Genomic DNA, 25,672 nt, shown 5'->3' with positions numbered 1-25,672 from the left:
TTTTTGGGGTGGTGACTTTTTGGTAACGGTTTATTACGCATGCTCCGACTGTAGTCCTTTTCACCCGCCCCTTTATTACAGTGCCTAGCAGAGACAGAAACCCCAGGATCGTGGCAGAATATCCGAGGCTGATGCGATTCGATAAAGGAAGGTTGAGAGATGTCTGGGCTGGGAGTAGTTTACGAAGCGAATAATCTTGCAGCATTTGGGATGGTGTGTGCATTTTCATGATCGTTTACATTTATTTCGTTTAAATAAAATGCCTCTCTCCCATTTGGCTTAATTTTTCTATTGTTAACGTTTTTTATGGGTTGTAGCTTCACGCGCCTGCGCCCAGTTCTTATAATCTTATTGTGGAAATGGTGAACCAGGAGTTATGAATATCTATTTTGCAATTTTCGCCTTCATGGCACCTGTTGTTATTGTTATGATAACGGTAGGGGTATCATGTGTAATTCACCGAAGGAGGCACAGTCGGATTGAACGCTCACTTCTTCAATGATGGACGCTCTGGTTCGTATTAGTATGACTAGCCTGTGTATGGTTGTGTCAGTGTATTGTTTGTGTTACATGTTTTGTTGTTTCCCCGTTGTAGTCTACTAATAGCCTAGGACATTTTATAGGCTAATGATGCAGACAGTAACCTAATGCCTAAACTACCAGAACCAGATTGCCACTATTTCTTTTCAGGTGTCTGATTCGCCCCAATTTGCACCTGTCGGACCACTCTTATTTCATAATAATTCCCAACATTTAACACGGCTCAATGTCACACATTAATATGTTAAAAAAGGTGATATAGGCCTATCTATAGCATACGAAAAAATATATATATTCCTATTCCACCCCATCCCTCTACCTGGTCATTAATTCGTTATGTTGGCTAATAGTCTTCAACCTAGACCAAAAGGAAACAGAAAGGCCTATTTGTGTTTTAAATAACATTGTAGCCTTTACCATACTTTCCCATTCAATTCACCTGTAAATATGTGGATGCCTACCAAATGTATTGAACCACTCATAGGCCAATTATAGGCGTTACCCATTTTGGTGCAATTTTTTTTTACAACTAGTCTATAAGGTGCGCTATAATGACCTGGTGATTTTTTTTTGTGGACAACAAAAATGCGTTAAGGATGTAGACCCTATGCTTATTCGAATGCAACACTTGACACGCTGGAAACAAACAAAGAAGCCGTGCAAATAAAATGCCACACGTTTTGTGCGAGCTTGTAGGATGTGCAGGTACCAGGGATGCTTGTTACCATGGAGACGGGATGCAGGCACGCGGTGCAGTCTTGTGGTGCATAGGGGGAGATTAAAAAAAACTAGGGTACCGAAGATCGCACAGCGCATAGGCTATTGTAGTTTTCAACAAAGAGAACAATGAAAGACTGACAATCACTATTTTTAAGCACTATATCAACAGGAATTAAAGGTACTCTTTAAAATAATTAGCATCTCACAAATCTCCCATGTCACACCTCCTTGTAGTTGGGCAGAAATCCCCCCCCTTTCAGTTTCTAGTATCACCTCTCCGGGAGCACCGCTCTGATTACCGCGGAAGAAACATTCCTATCATGGCGCCTAGATTCCAGCTGAAGGTAAGAATTGCGCTGTATCACAACGCGTGTTCTGGAAACCAAGCCGGTGACAGATATTGCATTGCGAAGCAATTTGGGCTTTTAAAATGGAATGCAGGTCCTATGTGGACAAATCATTTGTGGGCGTCAGTGGATTGTAGCCAGTGTAGCATAACCTGGCTAGCATATTGCTCGTATACTCGGCCGCTGTTTGAATAGAACAAGAAAGGTCAGGACGGAGTTGACATTGGTGAATGACATAGGGACAGTGTGACTCAAACCATATCGTGCTCGTAAATTATAAATTATCTTTCTTTGACCTTCAGATCTGCGTGTTTATTGAGGTGTGATGTGATGTGTGTGAAGGGCTTGGCTTCATATACATTATATAAAAAAGATAACTTTGGTGCATATTCACAACTCTGAGCACAAAAATCTAAACAGATCATCAAAATAGCTCATGTTTCAAAACTCGAATCAACATTTCTTATTGACCAATTACAACAAACGAATTCACAGTCACTTGTTCACTGCAACAAATCACTCTTTCAATTTGGATGCATATTCAATTTAATTATCTGCTTTTGAAAATGCAATATTCACTTTAAGCCTACATTTGATATGATATTCTTATCATTTGTTAACACTACAATTCATTATCACTCAATCAAACTGCTCAAAACTGTTAATTACTGAGCTAAACTGATGTAGTGCCTAGTTAACATATATAGTTCGATAACTGTACATTTCTATATTTTTACCTCATAAATGTATCCATTTGACATCAATTTATGTTGGAAGGGAAAACGAAATCATACTGTATATGGATGTGACTGTAAATACTACATCATCATTTTCCAGAAGCCAGTGTGCTTCAATAGGACAACGTGGAAAGAGTCACTCTTATGTGCTACCATTTGGAATTATAGTGTAGAGTACAATGCACTGTTGAAATACCTGGGTTGTATATAACAATATATTCCACTCATTTGAATTTCATCGATACACTCACTGTAAGCTGATTCATTTTGTTGAGCAGAGAGATAGGAGATACTGTATAGAAACACATAGAAAAGGTGATCTTGTAAAATGTTGCAAGGGGCAGAAATGACATACAACACCATGGTAAGTGACAATAAAACATATATTTAAAAAAAATATATATATATACCCCATATTTCTGATGATTTGTCCTACGTTTGTACTGTATAAGGATAATGAAACCATAAGACTGACCTATTTCCCAACATGCTCACAATGTGTATATTGTATTGTTTTGCTATTGGATTAAATAGTAGTTTAAATAACTAAATGGTGAACCTGTCATTATCTGATGCTTTGGTGATTTTGCATGAATGACTCGGGGGTGAAAGACATGTGCAACCCCAATGAATGCACAATCAAAAGTTATTTAAAAAGATAGGGGCCATTACAAGTGTTATCAGTTTAGAGTTTTGTACTTAGAGTTTTGAAAATATACCACTTACAATACATTCGGAAAGTATTCAGACCCCTTGACTTTTTCCACATTTTGTTACGTTACAGGCTTTTTCTAAAATAGATGAAATAAAAATGTTTTTCCTCATCAATCTACACACAATACCCTATAATGACAAAGAGACAACAGGTTTTTAGAATTTTTTGCAAATGTATTAAAAACAAACAGCAATACCTTATTTACATAAATATTCAGACCCTTTGCTATGAGACTCGAAATTGAGCTCAGGTGCATCCTGTTTCCATTGATCACCCTTGAAATGTTTCTGCAACTTGATTGGAGTCCATCTGTGGTAAATTCAATTGATTGGACATGATTTGGAAAGGCACACACCTGTCTAAATAAGGTCCCACAGTTGACAGTGCATGTTAGAGAAAAAAACCAAGCCATGAGGTCGAAGGAATTGTCCGTAGAGCTCCGAGACAGGCACAGATCTGGGGAATGGTACCAAAAAATCTCAGCAGCATTGAAGGTCCCCAAGAACACAGTGGCCTCCATCATTCTTAAATGGAAGAAGTTTGGAACCACCAAGAACCTGATGGTCCCTCTGACAGAGCTCCAGAGTTCCTCTGTGGAGATGGGGGAACCTCCCAGAAAGACAATAATCTCTGCAGCACACCACTAATCAAGCCTTTATGGTAGAGTGGCCAGACAGAAGCCACTCCTCAGTAAAAGCCACGACAGCCCCGTTGGAGTTTGCCAGAGGCACCTAAAGGACTCTCAAACCATAAGAAACAAGATTCTCTGGTGTGATGAAACCAAGATTGAACTCTTTGGCCTGAATGCCAAGCGTCACGTCTGGAGGAAACTGGCACCATCCCTATGGTGAAGCATGGTGATGGCAGCATCATGCTGTGGGGATGTTTTTCAGCGGCAGGGACTGGGAGACTAGTCCGGATTGAGGGAAAGATGAACGGAGCAAAGTACAGAGAGATCCTTGATGAAACCTGCTCCAGAGCACTCATGACCTCAGACTGGGGCGAAGGTTCACCTTCCAACAGGACAATGACCCTAAGCACACAGCCAAGACAACACGTGAGTGGATTCAGGACAAGTCTCTAAATGTCCTTGAGTGGCCCAGTCAGAGCCCAGACTTGAACCCGATCTAACATCTCTGGAGAGACCTGAAAATAGCTGTGCAGCGACGCTCCCCATCCAGCCTGACAGAGCTTGAGAGGATCTGCAGAGAAGAATGGGTGAAACTCCCCAAATGCAGGTGTGCAAAGCTTGTAGTGTCATACCCAAAAATACTTGAGTCTTTAATTGCTGCAAAAGGTGCTTTTAACAAAGTACTGATAAAGGATAGGAATACTTATGTAAATGTAATATTTGTAATACGTTTTTATTTTTAATAAATATGACAAAATGTCTAAAAACCTGTTTTGCTTTGTCATTATGGGGTATTGTGTGTAGATTGATGAGGGGGAAAAAAACGATTATTCAATTTTAGAATAAGGCTGTAACGTAACAAAACGCGGAAAAAGTCAAGGGGTCTGAATACTTTCTGAATGTACTGTATATCTGAAGAATGTGCCAAAGTGATTGAATAAAACTGTAATGTGGGAAAAGTATCACTTGATTTAGGCTGTGCTATAGTGTTGCTTAAAGCAGGAAGGTTGTCATCCTCCTCTCCCCCTGCATCAGGGCAATCAATAGAATGGATATTAGAATGGTTAGTTTAAGTGTTTTTCAATGTACTGATTAACTTGTGTGTGTGTGTGTGAGTGTGTCACTGTTAGTGTCAATGTGTGTGTGTGAGTCAGTTCCTGGAGCCTCAGGTTCAGAAAGCCACAAAGCTGAGTTTTGGATAGTCATAGAACCCTTTCCTGGAATGATGTCATTGTGCCACTGAAAAATCCCCTTAGTGAAAGACAGCTGGAGTAGAGTTTGCACTGTTTCCCCCCCACCCTCATTTTTATACCACGTCATAGGCTATTACCAGAGCTGCTATCAGTATTGTTGCATCCTGCAACAGTTAGGCTACTGATTCTGCTACAGTTAACAGGGTGATTTTATAAATTAATTAATTAATTCATTAATTCATTCATTTTCTTCACTTAGAGTAGGAATGCTGATCTAGGATCAGGTCCCCCCTGTCCATGTAATCTTACTCATTATGATCTGTTTTAGCCAGAGCGGGACAACTTCCGGTGAAACTGGAGGGCGCGCAATTCAAATAAATCATCATAAAAATTATGGATATTAAACATTTAGGTACATATCAGTGTCTTATATCGGTTGAAAGCCTAAATTCTTGTTAATCTAACTGCACTGTCCGACTTACAGTAGCTATTACAGCGAAAACATGCCATGCTATTGTTTGAGGACGGCGCCCCACATCAAAATATTTTTCCACCGGCACAGGTTTCATAAATTCACAAATAGCGATCAAATATTCACTTAATTTTTGAAAATCTTCCTCTGATTTGTCATCCAAAGGGTCCCAGCTATAACATGTAGTGTCATTTTGTTAGATAAAATCCTTCTTTATATCCCAAAAAGTCAGTTTAGTTGGCGCCATCGATTTGAGTAATCCACTCATTCAACATGCAGATAAAGGAATCCGAAAATCTACCCATAAACTTTGTTTCAACAAGTCAAAATACGTTTCTATTTACTCCTCAGATACCCAAAAATGTAATCAAACTATAATATTTCTTACGGAAAGAAGTATGTTCAATATGAAACCGATTTTAGCAGGTGCGTCCTGTCTTCATGGCGCTCGCAAACATGAATTTCCAAGACTGTGTCCCTGTACTAAAACTGATATTTCTTATTCGTTTTTGAAGTTACAAGCCTGAAACCTTGAACATAGACTGCTGACACCCTGTGGATGCCATAGGAATTGGCTTGGCTAATTTTGGCTTATTTCCAAAATGACCTTACACTTGCCATTCTAAGAGGACGGTCTCTCTCTCGAAAAAAGTTCTGGTTGGTTTTTCTTTGGATTTACTCCTACCATATCTATTGTGTTATATTGTCCTACATTATTTTAACATTTATACAAACTTCAACGTGTTTTCTTTCCAATGGTACCAATTATATGCATATCCTGGCTTCAGGACCTGAGCAACAGGCTTTGGGCACATCATTCAGGCGGAAATTGAGAAAAAAGGGGCCTAGCCCTAAGAAGTTTTTAACCCTAAACCTAACCCTAGCTCCTAACCCTAACCCTAAAATTAGACCTAGCTCCTAACCCTAACCCTTAACGTAATTCTAACCCTAACAATCATTTTAACATTAACCCTAAACCCCCTAGAAATAGCATTTGACCTCGTGGGGACTAATAAAATGTCCCCAGTTGGTCAAATTTTTGTTTGCTTACCATTCTTGTGGGGACTTCTGGTTAAACACGTCCACACACACACACACACACTCCGGACCAGGCATGTGCAGGAATTAAATAATTAATGTCTGGTCATCCTTCCTTATTGATATTTAACGAGTCTCCCACTGCTCTGACAGCCCATTGAGGACAGCTATTTATAAAGACCACTGTCATACTGTCACGTGTTAACACGTAGCTCGAGAAATCTCTGCCATCTCGCACACTACGCTGCATCCCAAATAGTGCACTATTTTTGAGCAGAGCCCATAGCATCTTGAGCACTGCAGTTTATTGTAGTTGGTGGTACAACTGTTTTATATGTTTCATTTCAATACCTCTTCTTCATGTCATTCCTCTATTTTGGTCCCGTGCTGTGTACTTACTTCGTTCTCTTTTCAAACACTATAAATTCAGCCCTCTACCCCCTCTTTTTTGTCTTGGTGGGTTCGTTTTAATTCAATTAATTAATTCCCTTGAATATCAAAGGAAAAGTGACCCATTTACATTCCATTTTAGTCATTTACCAGAGGCGATTTACAGCAGTGAGTGCACATATTCTCATCGGTTTTTTGTATTGGTCCCCAATGGGAATCAAACCCACAACCCTGGCATTGCAAGCACCATGCTCTACCAACCAAGCCACACAGGACCCCTACCTGTGTGATTCATTGACTCTCCACCTCTCCCTCCTCCCCAGTCTAACGTGAAGAGCATGGAGTGCGAGCTGCATTGCCCAGTGTGTAAGGAGATCGTCAAGCAGCCCGTGGTCCTGCCATGTCAGCACAGCGTCTGCCTGATGTGTGCCTCAGAGGTCCTGGTTCAAAATGGCTACCCTGCTCCGGAGCTGCCACCCGAGCCCAACTCTCCTGCCTCCACCCCCAACACCCGCTCTCCCCGCCAGGCACGCAGGCCCATGTCCAGCAAGGCTGACCATCGACCCATTGACCGCGTGCTACGTTCAGGTAATGTGTGTGTGTTTGTGTAAATGTGTGTTTGCACATGAGAGAGAGTGTGTGTATATGTGTGTGTATGTCTTTAGATTCAATGTCAAGTGACGATCAATAAGACTAGTCTGGGGATGCGATGGGAATACACACGTCCTTCTCTCTTTCTCTCTATTTCCTCCACTCTTTACCCATCCCTCTCTCCTCATCCCACTGACTGACTTCTCCCCCTCTGTCACCCTTTGTCCAGGATTTGGGACGTATCCGTCGCCGGGGCGACGGCGTAAGGAACCGCCCCCTGCGATGTTGTTTCCGTGCCCGCCCTGTGGGAGAGAGGTAGAGCTGGGAGAGAAGGGCCTGACTGACTGCCTGCGTAACCTCACCTTGGAGCGCATTGTAGAGAGGTAACACACACACACACACACACACACACTTATACACACTTACATTTATACACGCAAGTACACACACATGCACTATGCACAGGTCTTGGTCTTGTGAGCTGTTACGGAAAAGACATACATTTTATGTGATCCCATGTGAACTTATGTGAAGTTAAGGTAATAACATGTAAAGCAACATGTGATAACATGAAACTACACATGTGAAAACACGTGATCACATGTGAAGTGAACACAATTTCACATGATTTTCATGTGAAATTTCACATGAAATAATGTGATTTGCCACTTGTGAAATCGTGTTTTTTCTGTAAGGGAGGATGTAGGCCTGCCTTAGGGCTCGGCGGTGTAACGTATTTTGATGCACAGACTGGTTTTGGTTTTTACTTTACCTTCTATAATGGATATTGAATGTTTGGTTTGTTAAATGTGATACACCATGTGTAACATCCATTTTTATGGTCATCTCTCTCCATGCCGCTTTCCACACAGACCTAGCCCTGCCCCCTGTCATTCAAGGAGCGCATTTGTTGTTCCACGACCACGAGACACTTGCGTTCAGTGGTCAATGCAGCACATGCAACAATGATGACAACGATGCTGTTTTCACTTTGATTCTTAAAATAAATCCACAAGCGTTCTATAATTACACTATTTGTTTGTGTTTCTTATATCTGCAAATTTGTAGTTCGTCTTTCCTTAGCAAGTTGGGCCTAAATCGCGTTAGCCACTAATGCTAATTGCTAGTTAGCTGGCTAGCTAATACATGTACTGAGTCAGAACAAACGTAACTAGCTATACAGCCTGATAATACCAGGGAGGGTGCGATCTAAATCAGCATGTCGTTTGTGCAACAGCATCTTCTAAATCCAAGAGGAATATGCGAAGCATGAACATGTTAGCTACATAAAGTATCTAAGAGAAAACATTCAATGTAACCAAAGGTTATAGGGTCCCCTATGAAACACTGACCATCACTTTGGTTCCTACCCTGTCACAATAACTCCTCCCTTGTATTTTCATACATTGTCATGTCAAACAACACTGTATTCAAAGTGCCCACTATTATAGTCTAACTATAGAATTAGAATAATCATTCTATTTCCATTATTCCAACAGTTCACCCAAATGGTTTGCTCTAAATCGCAACTGCAACATTTTATTTAAAATTGTTTGCCTATATCGTGCAGCCCTACGTGGCAGTGTGGAAATGATGTCAAATGAGTGCAGGAAATGCAGAAATTGATGAAAATTATGAAAATGATTTTTGTTTCAAGTTTAATTGAACAGTATAAAACAATCAGAAGGGAGAAAGACCCATTGAAATCGCTTAGAATGTATGTGTTGCCATCTTATGGTCACACACCTCTCATAAAGCAAATGTAGAACTTTTATTATTCAAAAACATAAAATATCTTGATACTGTAGGATATTTTGGCCATATTGCCCAGCCTTACCCTGCCTGCAAAATCAGTGTCACCGTCGGCAAGGAATTTCCTCTTGGTCTGTTGAAGACGTTGGTTTCCCAGTCTCACCCGTGACACACACACACACACACACACACACACACAAATGTGTAGCATTTCAATTAGTTGCATCTTTAGCCCCTTGAACAGTGAGTGAGAGAATGTGTCCAAGTACGGCTTTCCAAATGGCACCCTGGTCAAAAATAGTATGGGTCCAGGTCAGAAGTAGTGCACTATATAGGGAATAGGGTGCCACTCTTGTTAATCAGCATGGAGCTGACCTAGAGAGGAAATTAGCAGAGCTCCCAGACTGCAACACACTGCAGCAACCTACTGTAGCAGAAAGACACTGCACTTCCACTGGACTACTGCAGTGTAACTGCTAAAAGCTTATTTTCCCCATGTAGAGTAACCTCTTTTATGTTATTTATCACCCGGTCTACCCATCCCCTCTCTCTCTGTCTTGGCCCTGTTCTCTCCTTCCATCATTCTTATTTTTGTCTCTCTTTCTTTCGCCTTTTCCAACCTCATCCACCCCCTTTCTACTACTATCTTGCCCTAATTCGCCCATGCTCTCTCTCGCTCTCGCTCTCTCTCTCCCCTACCCTCCTCCCTTTAATCATTCCCCTCTATCTTCCTCTCCCCCTCTCTTAGGTACAGACACACAGTGAGCCTAGGCAGTGTGGCTGTGATGTGTCAGTTTTGCAAGCCTCCCCAGTCCCTGGAGGCCACTAAGGGCTGCGCCGACTGCCAAGCCAGCTTCTGTAACGAGTGTTTCAAGCTCTACCACCCCTGGGGGACGCCACGTGCCCAGCACGAACATGTCCAGCCCACCCTCAACTTCAGGCCCAAGGTGAGGCCTGCCTCTCTCTCATCCCTCTCTCATCCCTATCTTCTCTCCTCTCTCACCCCTCTTGTCTCTCCTCCTCCAGGTTCTGTCGTGTCCTGAGCATGACCAGGAGCGTCTGCACTTCTACTGTAGGACGTGCCAGCGGTTGCTGTGCCCGCTCTGCAAGCTGCGCCGCGTCCACGCCGGGCACAAGGTGGCGCCAGTCACCCAGGCCTACCAGACACTCAAGGCAGGCATCTGGTTGTAGCATGGTTCCTGCATTGGCCTTATACTGTACAATATACTGAATAATGTATGTAATACCCTTTAGCTGCTTTGAATAAAAGTACCTAAATGGCAATATTGTTATAATCAGTGGCATTAGTGGATATCACACGCAATGGAGATTGGCCCTCAATGGTTGGTGGTTAGTCTAGTAGTACAGTGCATGACAGAAAAGGGGTAAGTCGCCATTGAACTGTGGGTTTAGATCATCCAGTGTGTAAGAGATGAACACAGTTAAAATGGAGGGTAATACAGAGCTACTGATGTGCATTAGGATTAAGTCTGGTCAGGGCATTAACTCTTTGTTTATTTGCGGTCACTGATTATTTGACAGGACAAGATTACCAAGGAGATGAACTACATTCTGTCCAACCAGGAGACAGTGCTGGGCCAGATCTCACAGCTGGAGAGTGCCACCACTCAGACAGAGGTGACTAAATAATACTGTAGTCTGCAGGGCTCCAGAAATGACCCACCAGAGGGGTATACCACAAAGCAGGATCAATGAGTTAGCCAGCTAACTTTGATAAACAACCAGAAATAACTTTTGATGAATTAAAAAAGTTTACCTTATATATGTGTTTTTGGATGTTGAGTCAATTAGACCAAGTTTTCTTTTGTAAATAACTTGCAAATTCATCATATGAGCTCCACTGTGCGGGCAATAATATATAATAATACTTAAGCAAGTTAGCTGGCTAATTTATTGATCCTACTGACCACACCACCATAGACAGCATTGTTTACAACAGTAGACATCATATGCTCATGTATACTGTATTCATAATACATAGCGCTATGGTCCTAATCTGTGCATTGCTGTCTGATACATAATCTCTGTGGTCCTCCTAACCTCCCTGTGTGTTGCTGTCTGACTGTTGAACAGCATAGCCAGAACACGATTCTAGAATAATATTGATTGAAGTACATTATATCTCTACGGTCCTACTCCTCCCTGTGTGTTGCTGTCTGTCCACAGGCGAATAGCGTAGCGGCACGGGAGCAGCTGTCTCAGAGCGTGAGAGACCTGACCGCCCTCCTCGCTGAGCGCCACGCCTCATTGTCTCAGGCCCTGGAGGGGGCACGGCAGAGGCGGGGCGAGGCGTTGGCGGGCCAGGTGGCGGAGAGGCGGAGCCTGCTAGAACATGCAGGCCTCATGGTGTTCTCCCAAGAGCTGCTGAAGGAGACGGACCCGCCCTGCTTCGTCCAGGCAGCGCGCCAGACACACAGCAGGTACTTTACACACAACAGGTCTGACTGGCTGGGCAGCAGACAGTGTGGAAGCTTATACAAATAGCACCCTATTCCCCATAGAGCTCTGATCCAAAGTAGTGCACTGTAGGGAATAGGGTTCTATTTTGGACGAATACCCAGGGCTCTTTAGCGCCCTAGTTTTGTTGATTTTTCTGTTCCTTTGTTTGTTTTGTTTGTTTGTTTCTCTGTTCGTATTGTTCTATTTCCTCTCACCCAGTCCTTCAATCAATGTCTATTGTCTATTCTTCTTTCCCTCTTGTGTATGCTTTCACTGCTCATCCCACGGCATCAGCAAAATGACAAATGGCCACAAGAGGGAGCCAGTAGACCTGTTTGATAAAGAGAACTGCGTGGCTTTAGTGATGGTGTTCTATGTAGTTGTGCTCCAAACAGTGTTCACTGTTTCCAGTGATGGTTTGTTAGACTGACACTGGACTAGTGGCATGAAACATGTAGTTATACAGGTAGACAGTAGACTGCTACAGTATGTAGTCACATTAATCTACAGTATCTGTAATCTCTCGTGGACAGGTCTATGGAAACATAACTGGTACCGTAAAATCTGTAGGGAATGGAATGGGTTGTGTGGGATAACAATCAGCAGCAGTGCCGGTGTTTGGGTTTTTTGTAACTGGTTATTTGGTCAAATCACAATTTTGCAGGTATTAGCATCTTTCGGATTTCGGAAGGGGAGGGGGCATTCGGCCTGTAACTTGCAAAGAGAGAAGTTGGAGCTCCTCGTTCCAGTTCTGCTCCTCATTCTAGCGTCTCTTAGTCCCTTTTCTTAACATGCATGGACCCAAAAGTTAATCGAGCAGCTGACCAATTACGTGAGACTTTAGTTCTGGATTAACCAAGATTAATCTATCTGCTATCAATTAAAGTTACTCTAATTGCGTATTATCCTAATAATACAGTTGTTAAGTCTGCGTAGTGCATACCTCCCTCCTCGGACTTGTCATCTACTCCCAAACAATTATTCTAAAAGTCTCTCTCTCTCTCTCTCTCTCTCTCCCTCTCTCTCTCTCTCTCTCTCTCTCTCTCTCTCTCTCCCTCTCTCTCTCTCCCTCTCTCCCTCTCCCTCTCTCTCTCTCCCTCTCTCCCTCTCCCTCTCTCTCTCCCTCTCTCCCTCTCCTCACTCTCCTCACTCTCCAAGGTTATCCACGTCCATTGAAGGGCTGCAGTGTTTCTCTCTGGCCGCTGATCCCTCCTTCAGACACTTCCAGCTGGATGTCTCCAAAGAACTCAAACTCCTCACAGACCTGCAGTTCATCCAGGGTGAGACAGAGGAGAGGATGAAGGAGGGGATAGGGGGCTAGGGAGGGGTAGAGGGATAGAGCCAGCCAGAGAGAGAGAGGAGGATAAATGAGGAGGCTAGGGAGACATAGAGGGTAGAGTCAGTCAGAAAGAGAGTAGGAGAGGAGGATAAATGAGGAGGCTAGGGAGACGTTGAGGGGTAGAGTCAGTCAGAGAGAGAATAGGAGAGGAGGATAAAGGAGGAGGCTAGGGAGACGTAGAGAGATAGAGTCAGTCAGAGAGAGAGGAGGATGGAGGAGGGGGCTATGGAGACATAGAGGGATAATCAACCAGAGAGTAGGGTTAGAGCCAGAGTACTGAAAAAGGGATTTAGGAGAGGAAAGAGAGGATGTAAGAGAAATGACATACTACAGAATACAATCATGTAACATTTTGGTGGTAATTCAATTTAAAGGTGAAATGCACAAGAAAAACAGCAGTAGTGGGTCAATTTCCGCAACAACTAAGAGCGTTGAAGCGCAAGGTTAAACTTCTCCTGTAGCTATCACGTTGTAGAAGCGTGAAGCGCACCCGTGCACATGTGCAGATACTCTGTGTGGCTGTGTGAGAGCAGTGTTGTATCGCGCTCATCTGAATATCTGCGCTGCTGCTGCTCGTGGCAACATCATCACGCTGAGTCTACCATTAATTAAGTCATTTTACTGAATCATACTGTATCTTCAACTATGCATTAGCAAATTGTAGTGAACATCTGGTAGTATTGCATATGTAATCAAGCCAGCGAGTGAGTATGTTTTTGTATCCAACATCTGACTGACAGCTGTAATGTTTCTCCCATCAGCCCCTCTGGCCCCTGTTATCGACACTCAAAAGACCCTGGCCTATGACCAGCTCTTCCTGTGTTGGCGGCTGCCTCAGGAATCCGCCCCCGCCTGGCACTTCTCTGTGGAGTTTCGTCGCCGGGGGGTGGTGCCAGGAGGCGGGGCCAGGGGTGGTATCCAAGGGCGATTGGCTGCGGCCCGCTGGGGCTGGCAGCGGCTGGAGGAGGTGGGCGGAACCAGTGCTGTGATTGACAGGTTGGAGATGGACAGTGTGTATGTGTTGAGGGTGAGAGGCTGCAACAAGGCGGGCTTCGGGGAGTACAGTGAGGAGGTGTACCTACACACCCCGCCAGCACCAGGTGAGGTCTATACATTGCTCTATAGGAACACACACTACATGCACACTACACACACACACACACACACACACACACACACACACACACACACACACACACACACACACACACACACACACACACACACACACACACAATCTCATCAGTATTGGTATAACTGATATGCATCAGAACAGTATCCATAGAGATCATCTTAATGACTAATTTCTCTATTTTTCTGCCCATTCCCATCCTTCTCTCTACCCATACCATCCAACTCTCCTCCCATCCCATCTCTCTATCCAACCCATCCTCTTAACACTGTCTTCACATGTCTCTCCTCATCTCACTCATTCCACTCCTAGGTCCACTCTCTCAATCCGCATCTCCCCCTCTGCCTGTTAATGTGAGCATCGACACTCTTTTCTCATTTTTCCTCGTGTTGCTTCGCACATATATCTACCTCTTTTTACATTTATACCATGCATCTCTTGTCCTCCCAGCCACCCTCGTTCTCCCTCCATAATGAGATCTCAGAGTGTGTTGATGAGGTTTGCTATTTGTTAAAACCTGAGGCTTAACAAATGGATTTGGTTGATTGAGATCTATGCTAATGAGTCTGGGAAGTCTGGAGTGGTCAATGTATTCCTTGTCTCCCTTGGTAAATGATCCTATTCTGCTATGTTTCCCTCAGGAATATTAATAATCCCAATTTAGGAAAGATGCACCTCCTCCTTTGATTGACCTTCTGCTTTGACTGTTTTGTATCAGTTTCTAGTTTGTTGATGAAAGACAGTTTGACTCCCTCTCTCCTAGTCCATGTTTCCTCTTTTCATTCCAGAGGAGTTGCATGACAGTTCTTTATCCCTCTTCTATGTTAACCCTCTCAGTTCTTTCTTTGTAGCCCTGATTCTATACAGTGCATTCAGGAAGTATTCAGACCCCTTTTCCACATTTTGTAACGTTACAGCCTTATTCTAAAATGCATAAAATTATTTTTTCCCACTCATCAATCTACACACAATACCCCATAATGACAAAGCGAAAACAGTATTTTAGTAATTAAAAAACAGAAATACCTTATTTACATGAGTATTCAGACCCTTTGATATGAGACTTGAAATTGAGCTCAGGTACATCCTGTTTCCATTGATCATCGTTGAGATGTTTCTTCAACTTGATTGGGGTACAGCTGTGGTAAATTCAATTAATTGGACATGATTTGGAAAGGCACACACCTGTCTATATAAGGTCCCAAAGTTGACGCTGCATGTCAAAGAAAAAAACACGTCATGAGGTCAAAGGAATTGTCCGTTGAGCTCCGAGACAGGATTGTGTCGAGGCACAGATCTGGGGAAGGGTTCCAAAACATTTCTGCAGCATTGAAGGTCTCCAAGAACACGGTGGCCTCCATCATTCATAAATGGAAGAAGTTTGGAACCACCAAGACTCTTCCTAGAGCTAGCCGCTCAGCCAAACTGAGCAATTAGGGGAGAAGGGCCTTGGTCAGGGAGGTGACCAAGAACCCAATGGTCACTGACAGAGCTCCTCTGTGGAGATGGGAGAACCTTCCAGAAGGACAACCATCTTTGCAGCACTCCACCAATCAGGCCTTTATGGAACCAGATGGAACCACTCCTCAGTAAAAGGCACATGACAGCCCGCTTCGAGTTTAAGGACTCTCAGACCATGAGAAACAAGAATCTCTGGTCTGATGAAACTAAGATTGAACTCTTTGGCCTGAATGCCAAGCGTCACATCTGGAGGAAACCTGACACCATCCCTACAATGATGCATGGTGGTGGCAGCATACTGTGGGGATGTTTTTCAGCAGCAGGGACTGGGAGACTAGTCAGGATCGAGGGAAAGATGAACGGAGTAAAGTACAGAGAGATCCTTGATGAAAACCTGTTCCAAAGTGCTCAGGACCTCAGACTGGGGCAAAGGTTCACCTTCCAACAGGACAATGACCCTAAGCACACAGCCAAGACAACACAGGAGTGGATTCGGGACAAGTCTATGAATGTCCTTGAGTGGCCCAGCCAGAGCCTGGACTTGAACCACATCTCTGGTGAGACCTGAAAATAGCTGTGCAGCAACGCTCCCCATCCAACCCGACAGAGCTTGAGAGGATCTGCAGAGAAGAATGGGAGAAACTCCTCAAATACAGGTGTGCCAAGCTTGTAGCGTCATACCCAAGAAGACGAGGCTGTAATCGCTGCCAAAGGTGCTTTAACAAAGTACTTAGTAAAGAGTCTGAATACTTATGGAAATGTGATATTTTTTGTTTTGTTTTTAATGGAAATTATCAAAGAATTCTGAAAACCTGTTTTTGCTTTGTCATTATGGGGTATTGTATGTAGATTGATGAGGGGAAAAAAATGTAAACAATTTTTAGAATAAGGCTGTAATATAACAAATGTGGAAAAAGTCAAGGGGTCTGAATACTTTCTGAATATACTGCATCTTACTACTCCTCTATCCCTGTATTAGTGCTGATCGATTAACAGAAATATCGGTTATTTTTGGTTTTTTAAATAACTAATTGACCGACGTCGGTTCAATTATTTTGAATTCCACTTTGTTCTGTTTTGTTCTGTGAGCTCAATGTGCGGTTTCTGTATAGATAACTCAGATCAAGCCTGAACTGTGCAATGTATTAGGGAGTTTTAGTTTTCAACAGGCCAATATTCTACATAGTTTAGCGCAGAAAACTTGATAATATACTACGTACAATGACCATAATCCATTGCGTGCCCGCTTGAACTTGTCTGGTCTGCAGAGCAGACACAGAGACTGCGACAAGAGAGAATGTGCGATGAAGAGGGACAGAAAGCAGTTGCTTCACGAGCCTGTAAATACATGATCTAAGTGATTGATAGTTGGTATTCAGCAGTCAAAAGTATGCCTTATTTACTTTGAAAAACGACTAAAATAGTGATTCTGTCAGACAGCATAGGCAGCAGCTCTATAGAGATGAGATGACTTGGAATTAAATCTAAAGTTATCAAATAAAACAAATATTTTATTAAAGTAATTTGAATAAATTATGGTTAAGTGATAAGCAGTCACTACCATCATTGTTTTATTCTGTGTTTTTACTGCATTCAACCCACATAATGCACATTGCATTTAATGTCAATTTCTTTTATCAAAATAAAAATAAAAAAGTGATTATTTTTGAATAATCGAACCAACCTCAAAAGGCACTAATTGCTCAGCACTACCCTGTATTTACCTCCTCTGTGCCATTATTGTCTTCCCTCTCTCCTACTTCACTTCTCTACTCTATCTCATCAAAACCCACCTCTTCCCTCTTCTCTCCTTCCTACTTATGCACTCCTCCTTCCACCCTCCCTCTTTCTTTCCCCCTCTCCATCTCCCTATCCTCCCCTGGCCTCCTCTCTCTCAGTGTTAAACTTCTACCTGGACTCTCGCTGGGGTCTCCATGCCGACCGGCTGGTGGTGAGTAAGGAGCAGCGCTGCGCCCGGAGCGTCCCCGGCCTGTCCCTGATGCAGGCCGCCGACCGAGCGCTCACTTCCTGTCACCTGACTGCAGACCTCCTGGTGGGCGACGTGGCCATCACCCAGGGCAGGCACTACTGGGCATGCTCAGTGGAGCCCGGCTCCTATCTGGTCAAAGTAAGTGGAATGGCTGGGAGGAGAGTTTGTCCCAATCCCAAATCGTCCCGTAAGGCCAGTGCCGTATTCACCTGTGGAGAGCTGAGAGGATTTGCCCTCTGCTAGGTGGAAGTTAACCCATATTGCTTATACCAATCAAATCCTTTTCAATCTCCACAGGTGCATAGGGCAGGGATTAGCAACTAGATTCAGCCGTAGGCAGATACAATTTTTTCTTGTGTGGATGGTTGGGGGGCCGGAACATAATTACAAATAATTTGACTGCACATTGACCGCAATAAGCCCAAACAGATACTAAAACATAATCATTTCAAACCTTGCTTACATTTGTATATTGACTCCACATTGACTCTGTACCAGTACCCTCTGTATATAGCCCCACTATTGTTATTTACTGCTGCTCTTTAATTATTTGTTATTCTTATCGCTTACTTTTTGGGGGATATTTTCTTAAACTGCATTGTTGGTTAATTAAGGGCTTGTAAGTAAGCATTTCAATGTAAGGTCTACACCTGTTGTATTCGGCGCATGTGACAAATAACATTTGATTTGATTTTGATATGATCACGTCTCTCTGTTATGAGAGACGTGATCATATCGACGTGATCGACGTTATCATACCCCCCCCCCCACACAGACACAAAAAAAAATATATATATAATATATATAAATAGATATCTCAAAACGTATAAATAAATAAAACCAAATAAAACCAAAACCATTTTTTCTGAGGTCTTGGCTGATTTCTTTTGATTTTCCCTTGATGTCAAGCAAAGAGGCACTGAGTTTGAAGGTAGGCCTTGAAATACATCCACAGGTACACCTCCAATTGACTCAAATTATGTCAATTAGCCTATCAGAAGCTTCTAAAGCCATGACATCATTTTTCTGGAACTTTCCAAGCTGTTTAAAGGCACAGTCAACTTAGTGTATGTAAACTTCTGACCCACTGGAATTGTGATTAAATGAAATAATCTGTCTGTAAACAATTGTTGGAAAATTTACTTGTGTCATGCACAAAGTAGATGTCCTAACCGACTTGCCAAAACTATAGTTTGTTAACAAGAAATTTGTGGAGTGGTTGAAAAACGAGTTTTAATGACTCCAACCTAAGTGTATGTAAACTTCCGACTTCAACTGTATATGTTGCATTCGGAAAGTATTCAGACCCCTTCACTTTTTCCACATTTTGTTAAGTTACAGCTGTTTTCTAAAATTGATTTAAAAAAATCCTTCAATCTACACACAAAACCCTATAATGACAAAGCGAAAACAGGTTTTAGAAATGTTTGCAAATTTATTAGAACTAAACACATTTACATAAGTATTCAGACCCTCAAAATTGAACTCAGTTGCATCCTGTTTCCATTGATCATCTTTGAGATGTTTCTACAACTTTTTTGGAGTCAATTCAATTGATTGGACATGATTTTGAAAGGCACACACCTGTCTATATAAGGTCCCACAGTTGACGGTGCATGTCAGAGCAAAAACCGTGAGGTCGAAGGAATTGTCCGTTGAGCTCCGAGACAGGATTGTGTCAAGGCCGATCTGGGGAAGGGTTCCAAAACATTTCTGCAGATTTGAAGGTCCCCAAGAACATCATTCTTAAATGGAAGAAGTTTGGAACCACCAAGGCTAGAGCTGGCCGACCAGCCAAACTGAGCTATCGGGGGAGATTGGCCTTGGTCAGGGAGGTGACCAAGCACCCGATGGTCACTGTGACCAGAGTTCCGGAGATCCTCTGTGGAGATGGGAGAACCTTCCAGAAGGACAAGCATCTCTGCAGCACTCCACCAATCAGGCCTTTATGGAACCACTCCTCAGTAAAAGGCACATGACAGCCCGCTTGGAGTTTGCCAAAAGGCACCTAAAGGACTCTCAGACCATGAGAAACAAGATTCTCTGGTCTGATGAAACCGATATTGAACTCTTTGGCCTGAATGCCAAGCGTCAGGTCTGGAGGAAACCAGGCACTGCTTATCACCTGGCCAATACCATCCCTACGGTGAAGCATGGTGGTGGCAGCATCATGCTGTGGGGATGTTTTTCAGCCTCAGCGACTGGAAGAATAGTCAGGATCAAGTGAAAGATGAATGGAACAAAGTACAGAGAGTAGGAGAGATAGGAGAAACTCCCCAAATACAGGTGTGCCAAGCTTGTAGCGTCATACCCAAGATTTGAAGCTGTAATCACTGCTAAAGGTGCTTCAACAAAGTACTGAGTAAATTGTCTGAATACTTATGTAAATCTGATATCAGTTTTTTGTTTTGAATACATTTGTAAAAATAAATCAAAACCTGTTTTTGCTTACTCATTATGGGGTAATTTGTGTAGATTGATGAGGGGAAAAAAACAATGGAATGCATTTTAGAATAAGACTGTAACGTAACAAAATGTGAAAAAAAGTCAATGGTTCTGAATACTTTCCAAATGCACATGTAGATAGCTTTTTTTATGTAGTATTACTTGTTAAATAGAATCTCTTTCTCTGAGTAATTGTATTAGTATAAAATAATATAATAAAAAAAATAGCATACAATATAGTATTTGTATTATTTATTTTATACATTATGTTTTGTTCATATTTTCAAGGGTGCCAATAAATTTGGACCCCACTATGTTGCTGCCTCCTTTCTTTGCCTCTCTCTATCTGTTCCACAGGTGGGAGTGGGCCTAGAGGCCAAACTACAGGAGTGGTTTCACCTTCCGCAAGACATGGCCAGTCCCCGGTGAGTGGTGCTGGAGGTTGAGGCTATAAAGTGCAGGGAGGACAGGAAGTAGTCAATGGAAAATTGGTTGAGGAGAGACTGACTATCAGGGCTTGTATAAAAAAAAAACATCTCAGAGTAGGAGTGCTGGTCTAGGATCAGTTTAGCCTTTTACATCATAATGAATAAGATTACATGGACAGGGGGAACAGATCAGCCCACCTACTCTGAGACGCTTTATGTATACGGGCCCTAGTTGTGTGTGTGTGTGTGGGTATGACTCCGCACTCTCTATTTCCTTCTCTCTCTCTTCCTCTCTCTCTCTCTCTGCCTCCCCCTGTAGTTATGACCCAGACAGTGGCCATGACAGTGGGGCAGAGGATTCCCTGGAATCCCCTCCCCCCTTCTCTTTCCTCACCATGGGCATGGGCAAGATCTTCCTGCCCCAGGCTCCCAACCATCAGAACAACCACGGTTGCAACGGCACCAACCCCCGCCGCAGCCCCACCGTCGCCAACGGCAACAGCCCTGCCTCCTCGCCTACGGGCCTCACCTACCCCCTGCCTCCCAGGCTTGGGGTGTGCCTTGACTTTGAGAAGGGTCGCGTCACTTTCTACGATGCCCACTCGCTCCGTCCTCTGTGGGAGGGGCCTGTCGATTGCTCCGGCCCCGTTTGCCCGGCTTTCTTTTTTATTGGCGGAGGGGCACTTCAGTTACAGGAGTTGGTGGCCAATCGGATGGCAGACCAGACTCCAGTCAGGAGGGTCACCATCCAATCACGTGTCACTAATCTGAATAACTAGGCTGCGATTCAATTTGAAACCATGGTGTAGGTAATTTAAAGGTAATTTCCAATTGAGCCGACCTCTACAGCATTTACCTTGAATGTGATCTCTGCAAACGCAGTAACATTGCCTTTCAACGGCGCATTGAATCTTGGCCTTAATCTGAGGTGAGTGATTGGACATAGAATGTAAAGTTAATTGTAAGCTATTTACTTGGCCAGAGCAAAAAGTTAGTAACCTCATTTTGTTGTTTTGTATCTCTAGTTTTTATTGCAACCGATATGCAAATGTATTTAACTTTATTACATACTTTTTTGGTTTACACATTTTATTTTGCCAGAAATGCTAAATTGCTTAAGTAGGGGCTGGCAAATTACACACACAGCAATTATGTAATGTCTCCTATCTTTGACGCTTGCTCTATTAACCACGCTATACTGTATATATTTACGGTATATATGCAAGAACATATATTTATTTTAGAAAAACTGTTTCTCAGTCATGTCCTGTCTGGGTGTTCATCTATGTCAGGGGTATTCAAATCTTACCCTACGAGGTCCGGACTGCTGCTGTTTTTCCGTTTTACCTGATAATTAATTGCACCTACCTGGTGTCCCATGTGGAAATTACTTCGAGGTCCAGAAATTAATTGGAGGTTCTATGTTTTCTGATCATGTAACAGTTCCCCCCTTCACTGTACTAAAACTATTTACACATCTACTGTACGTATGTGTATCTCCAATGGAAAAAAAAGTCCTGACTGTTAGTGAAATCTTCCCACTCACTCCATCACAACCCCAACTAAAGATTTGAATCTGGTCTAAATAATGCTGTCATTGAGTAGACAGTAGATTGAGTTAGGAGGATAACATGTCACGAGGAAATACTGAAATTAGGAACTGAATGATACCGCTTCAGCTTCAGCCACCTTTATCGCTTGCTCCTTGATTAATGTGTTTGTGCATTGGTTGTTTTTCCAACGTTTAACTGTGTGTTTGTGTGTGTGTGTGTGTGTGTGTGTGTGTGTGTGTGTGTGTGTGTGTGTGTGTGTGTGTGTGTGTGTGTGTGTGTGTGTGTGTGTGTGTGTGTGTGTGTGTGTGTGTGTGTGTGTGTGTAGGAGTGAGACTGCAGTTAAAATACAGTGAGGGAAAAAAGTATTTGATCCCCTGCTGATTTTGTACGTTTGCCCACTGACAAAGAAATGATCAGTCTATCATTTTAATGGTAGGTTTATTTGAACAGTGAGAGACAGAATAACAACAAAAACATCCAGAAAAACGCATGTCAAAAATGTTATAAATTGATTTGCATTTTAATGAGGGAAATAAGTATTTGACCCCTCTGCAAAACATGACTTAGTACTTGGTGGCAAAACCCTTGTTGGCAGTCACAGAGGTCAGACAGTTCTTGTAGTTGGCCACCAGGTTTGCACACATCTCAGGAGGGATTTTGTCCCACTCCTTTTTGCAGATCTTCTCCAAGTCATGAAGGTTTCGAGGCTGACGTTTGGCAACTCGAACCTTCAGCTCCCTCCACAGATTTTCTATGGGATTAAGGTCTGGAGACTGGCTAGGCCACTCCAGGACCTTAATGTGTTTCTTCTTGAGCCACTCCTTTGTTGCCTTGGCTGTGTGTTTTGGGTCATTGTCATGCTGGAATACCCATCCACGACCCATTTTCAATGCCCTGGCTGAGGGAAGGAGGTTCTCACCCAAGATTTGACGGTACATGGCCCCGTCCATTGCCCCTTTGATGTGGTGAAGTTGTCCTGTCCCCTTAGCAGAAAAACACCCCCAAAGCATAATGTTTCCACCTCCATGTTTGACGGTGGGGATGGTGTTCTTGGGGTCATAGGCAGCATTCCTCCTCCTCCAAACACGGCGAGTTGAGTTAATGCCAAAGAGCTCCATTTTGGTCTCATCTGACCACAACACTTTCACCCAGTTGTCCTCTGAATCATTCCGATGTTCATTGGCAAACTTCAGACGAGCATGTATATGTGCTTTCTTGAGCAGGGGGACCTTGTGGGCGCTGCAGGATTTCTGTCCTTCACGGCGTCGTGTGTTACCAATTGTTTTCTTTGTGACTATGGTCCCAGCTACCTTGAGATCATTGACAAGATCCTCCCGTGTAGTTCTGGGCTGATTCCTCACCGTTCTCATGATCATTGCAACTCCACGAGGTGAGATCTTGCATGGAGCCCCAGACCGAGAGAGATTGACAGTTCTTTTGTGTTTCATCCATTTGCGAATAATCGCACCAACTGTTGTCACCTTCTCACCAAGCTGCTTGGCGATGGTCTTGTAGCCCATTCCAGCCTTGTGTAGGTCTACAATCTTGTCCCTGACATCCTTGGAGAGCGCTTTGGTCTTGGCCATGGTGGAGAGTTTGGAATCTGATTGATTGATTGCTTCTGTGGACAGGTGTCTTTTATACAGTTAACAAGCTGAGATTAGGAGCACTCCCTTTAAGACTGTGCTCCTAATCTCAGCTCGTTACCTGTATAAAAGACACCTGGGAGCCAGAAATCTTTCTGATTGAGAGGGGGTCAAATACTTATTTCCCTCATTAAAATGCAAATCAATTTATAACATTTTTGACATGCGTTTTTCTGGATATTTTTTCAAATAAACCTACCATTAAAATTATAGAATGATCATTTCTTTGTCAGTGGGCAAACGTACAAAATCAGCAGGGGATCAAATACTTTTTTCCCCTCACTGTAATTCACATGTATGATAATCATATTGACCACCATTTGCTGATTATAATTGTCTTTTAGGGAATATTTTGTATTATTTCAAAGTGTGCTTGATTGTAAATTATGAGCAGTACATCTTATGAATGATATGCTTTCTAGAAATGTAGGTTGTTTCCAAAATGACACCCTATTCCATATATAGTGCACTACTTTTGAAAAAAGCCCGAAGCTTGGTAAAAACTAGTGCACTATTTAGGGAATAGGGTGCCATTTGGGACGCAGACAAAATGTAGACTACACCTGCTGGCAGAATGTTTGTAAAAAAAAACAGACCAACAATTTACGCTAAATAAAGACAAATTTTGAAAATGAGAAAAACCTGACCTTATTGTTATGTGTGGTAGTAGAAGTAGTAGTCAAACCAGCTTCCGTTAATTTGCTTCAGCATGTGTCACATTTTCCAACTCTAAATTCATATTGAAAGTACTATCATGTCAAAACAGACCCTTGATATTTATGATAATAGTACAGTAATATATATATATATATATACACTAATAGTACAGTTAAATATATATGTACGGTGCATTTGGAAAGTATTCAGACCCCTACCCTTTTTCCACATTTTGTAATGTTACAGCCTTATTCTAAAATTGATTAAATCCTTTTTTCCCCCTCAATCTATACACAATACCCCATAATGACGAAGCAAAAACAAGTTTCGAAATGTTTGCACTTTTATTAAAAAACAAAAACACCTTGACATAAGTATTCAGACCCTTTGCTATGAGACTCAAAATTGAGCTCAGGTGCATCCTGTTTCCATTGATCATCCTTGAGATGTTTCTACAACTTGATTGGCGTCCTGTGGTAAATTACCTGTGGTAAATTCAATTGATTGGACATGATTTAGAAAGGTACACACATGTCTATATAAGGTGCCACAGTTGGCAGTGCATGTCAGAGCAAAAACCAAGCCATGAGGTCAAAGGAATTGTCTGCAGAGCTCTGAGACAGGATTGTGTTGAGGCACAGATCTGGGGAAGGGTACTAAAAAAATTATGCAGCATTGAAGGTCCCAAGAACACAGTGGCCTCCATTCTTAAATGGAAGAAGTTTGGAAGCACCAAGACTCTTCCTAGAGCTGGCCATCTGGCCAAACTGAGCAAACGAGGGAGAAGGGCCTTGGCCAGGGAGTTGACCAAGAATTCGATGGTCCCTCTGACAGAGCTGCAGAGTTCCTCTGTGGAGATGGGATAACCTTCCAGAAGGACAACCATCTCTGCAGCACTCCACTAATCAAGCCTTTATGGTAGAGTGGCCAGACGGAAGCCACTCCTCAGTAAAAGGCACTGAGAGCCTGCTTGGAGTTTGCCAAAAGGCACCTAAAGGACTCTCAGACCATGAGAAACAAGAATCTCTGGTCTGATGAAACCAAGATTGAACTTTTTGGCTTGCATGCCAAGCGTCACGTCTGGAGGAAACCTGGCACCATCCCTACAAACATTTCGCTACACCTGCAATAACATCTGCTAAACACGTGTATGTGATTTAAAAAAAAAAATGATTTGATGGTGAAGCATGGTGATGGCAGGATCATGCTGTGGGGACTGAGAGACTCGTCGGGAAAGATGAACTGAGCAATGTACAGAGAGATCCTTGATGAAAACCTCTTCTAGAGTGCTCAGGACCTCAGATTGGGACGAAGGTTCACCTTCCAACAGGACAACGACCATAAGCACACATCCAAGACAATGCAGGAGTGGCTTCGGGACAAGTCTCTGAATGCCCTCGAGTGGCACAGCCAGAGCACGACCTTGAACCCGATC

At 42.9% G+C, this 25,672-nt stretch overlaps 1 protein-coding gene across 2 annotated transcripts; it reads left to right on the top strand.

Annotated features, from left to right (window-relative positions):
- The first annotated feature begins 93 nt into the window (after positions 1–93).
- LOC106588173 (tripartite motif-containing protein 46) lies at positions 94–22,306 on the top strand. 2 transcript variants are annotated; one of them, XM_014176898.3, is made up of 12 exons: positions 94–513; positions 7,107–7,371; positions 7,604–7,757; positions 9,875–10,073; positions 10,153–10,299; positions 10,669–10,764; positions 11,314–11,567; positions 12,745–12,866; positions 13,687–14,025; positions 17,417–17,646; positions 20,311–20,378; positions 20,701–22,306. In XM_014176898.3, the coding sequence occupies exons 1-12, from the start codon at positions 499–501 to the stop codon at positions 21,158–21,160; spliced, it is 2,349 nt and encodes a 782-aa protein (XP_014032373.1). In that variant the 5' UTR covers positions 94–498; the 3' UTR covers positions 21,161–22,306. The 2 variants fall into 2 exon arrangements, with proteins under 2 accessions (XP_014032373.1, XP_014032370.1); XM_014176895.3 differs by lacking the exon at positions 94–513 and adding an exon at positions 1,231–1,604.
- The last annotated feature ends 3,366 nt before the right edge of the window (positions 22,307–25,672 follow it).

The sequence above is a fragment of the Salmo salar genome, chromosome 27, assembly GCF_965601325.2.
Source record: "Salmo salar chromosome 27, fSalSal1, whole genome shotgun sequence".
Lineage (NCBI taxonomy): Eukaryota > Metazoa > Chordata > Actinopteri > Salmoniformes > Salmonidae > Salmo > Salmo salar.
This window is presented reverse-complemented; position numbering and strand designations above follow the sequence as displayed.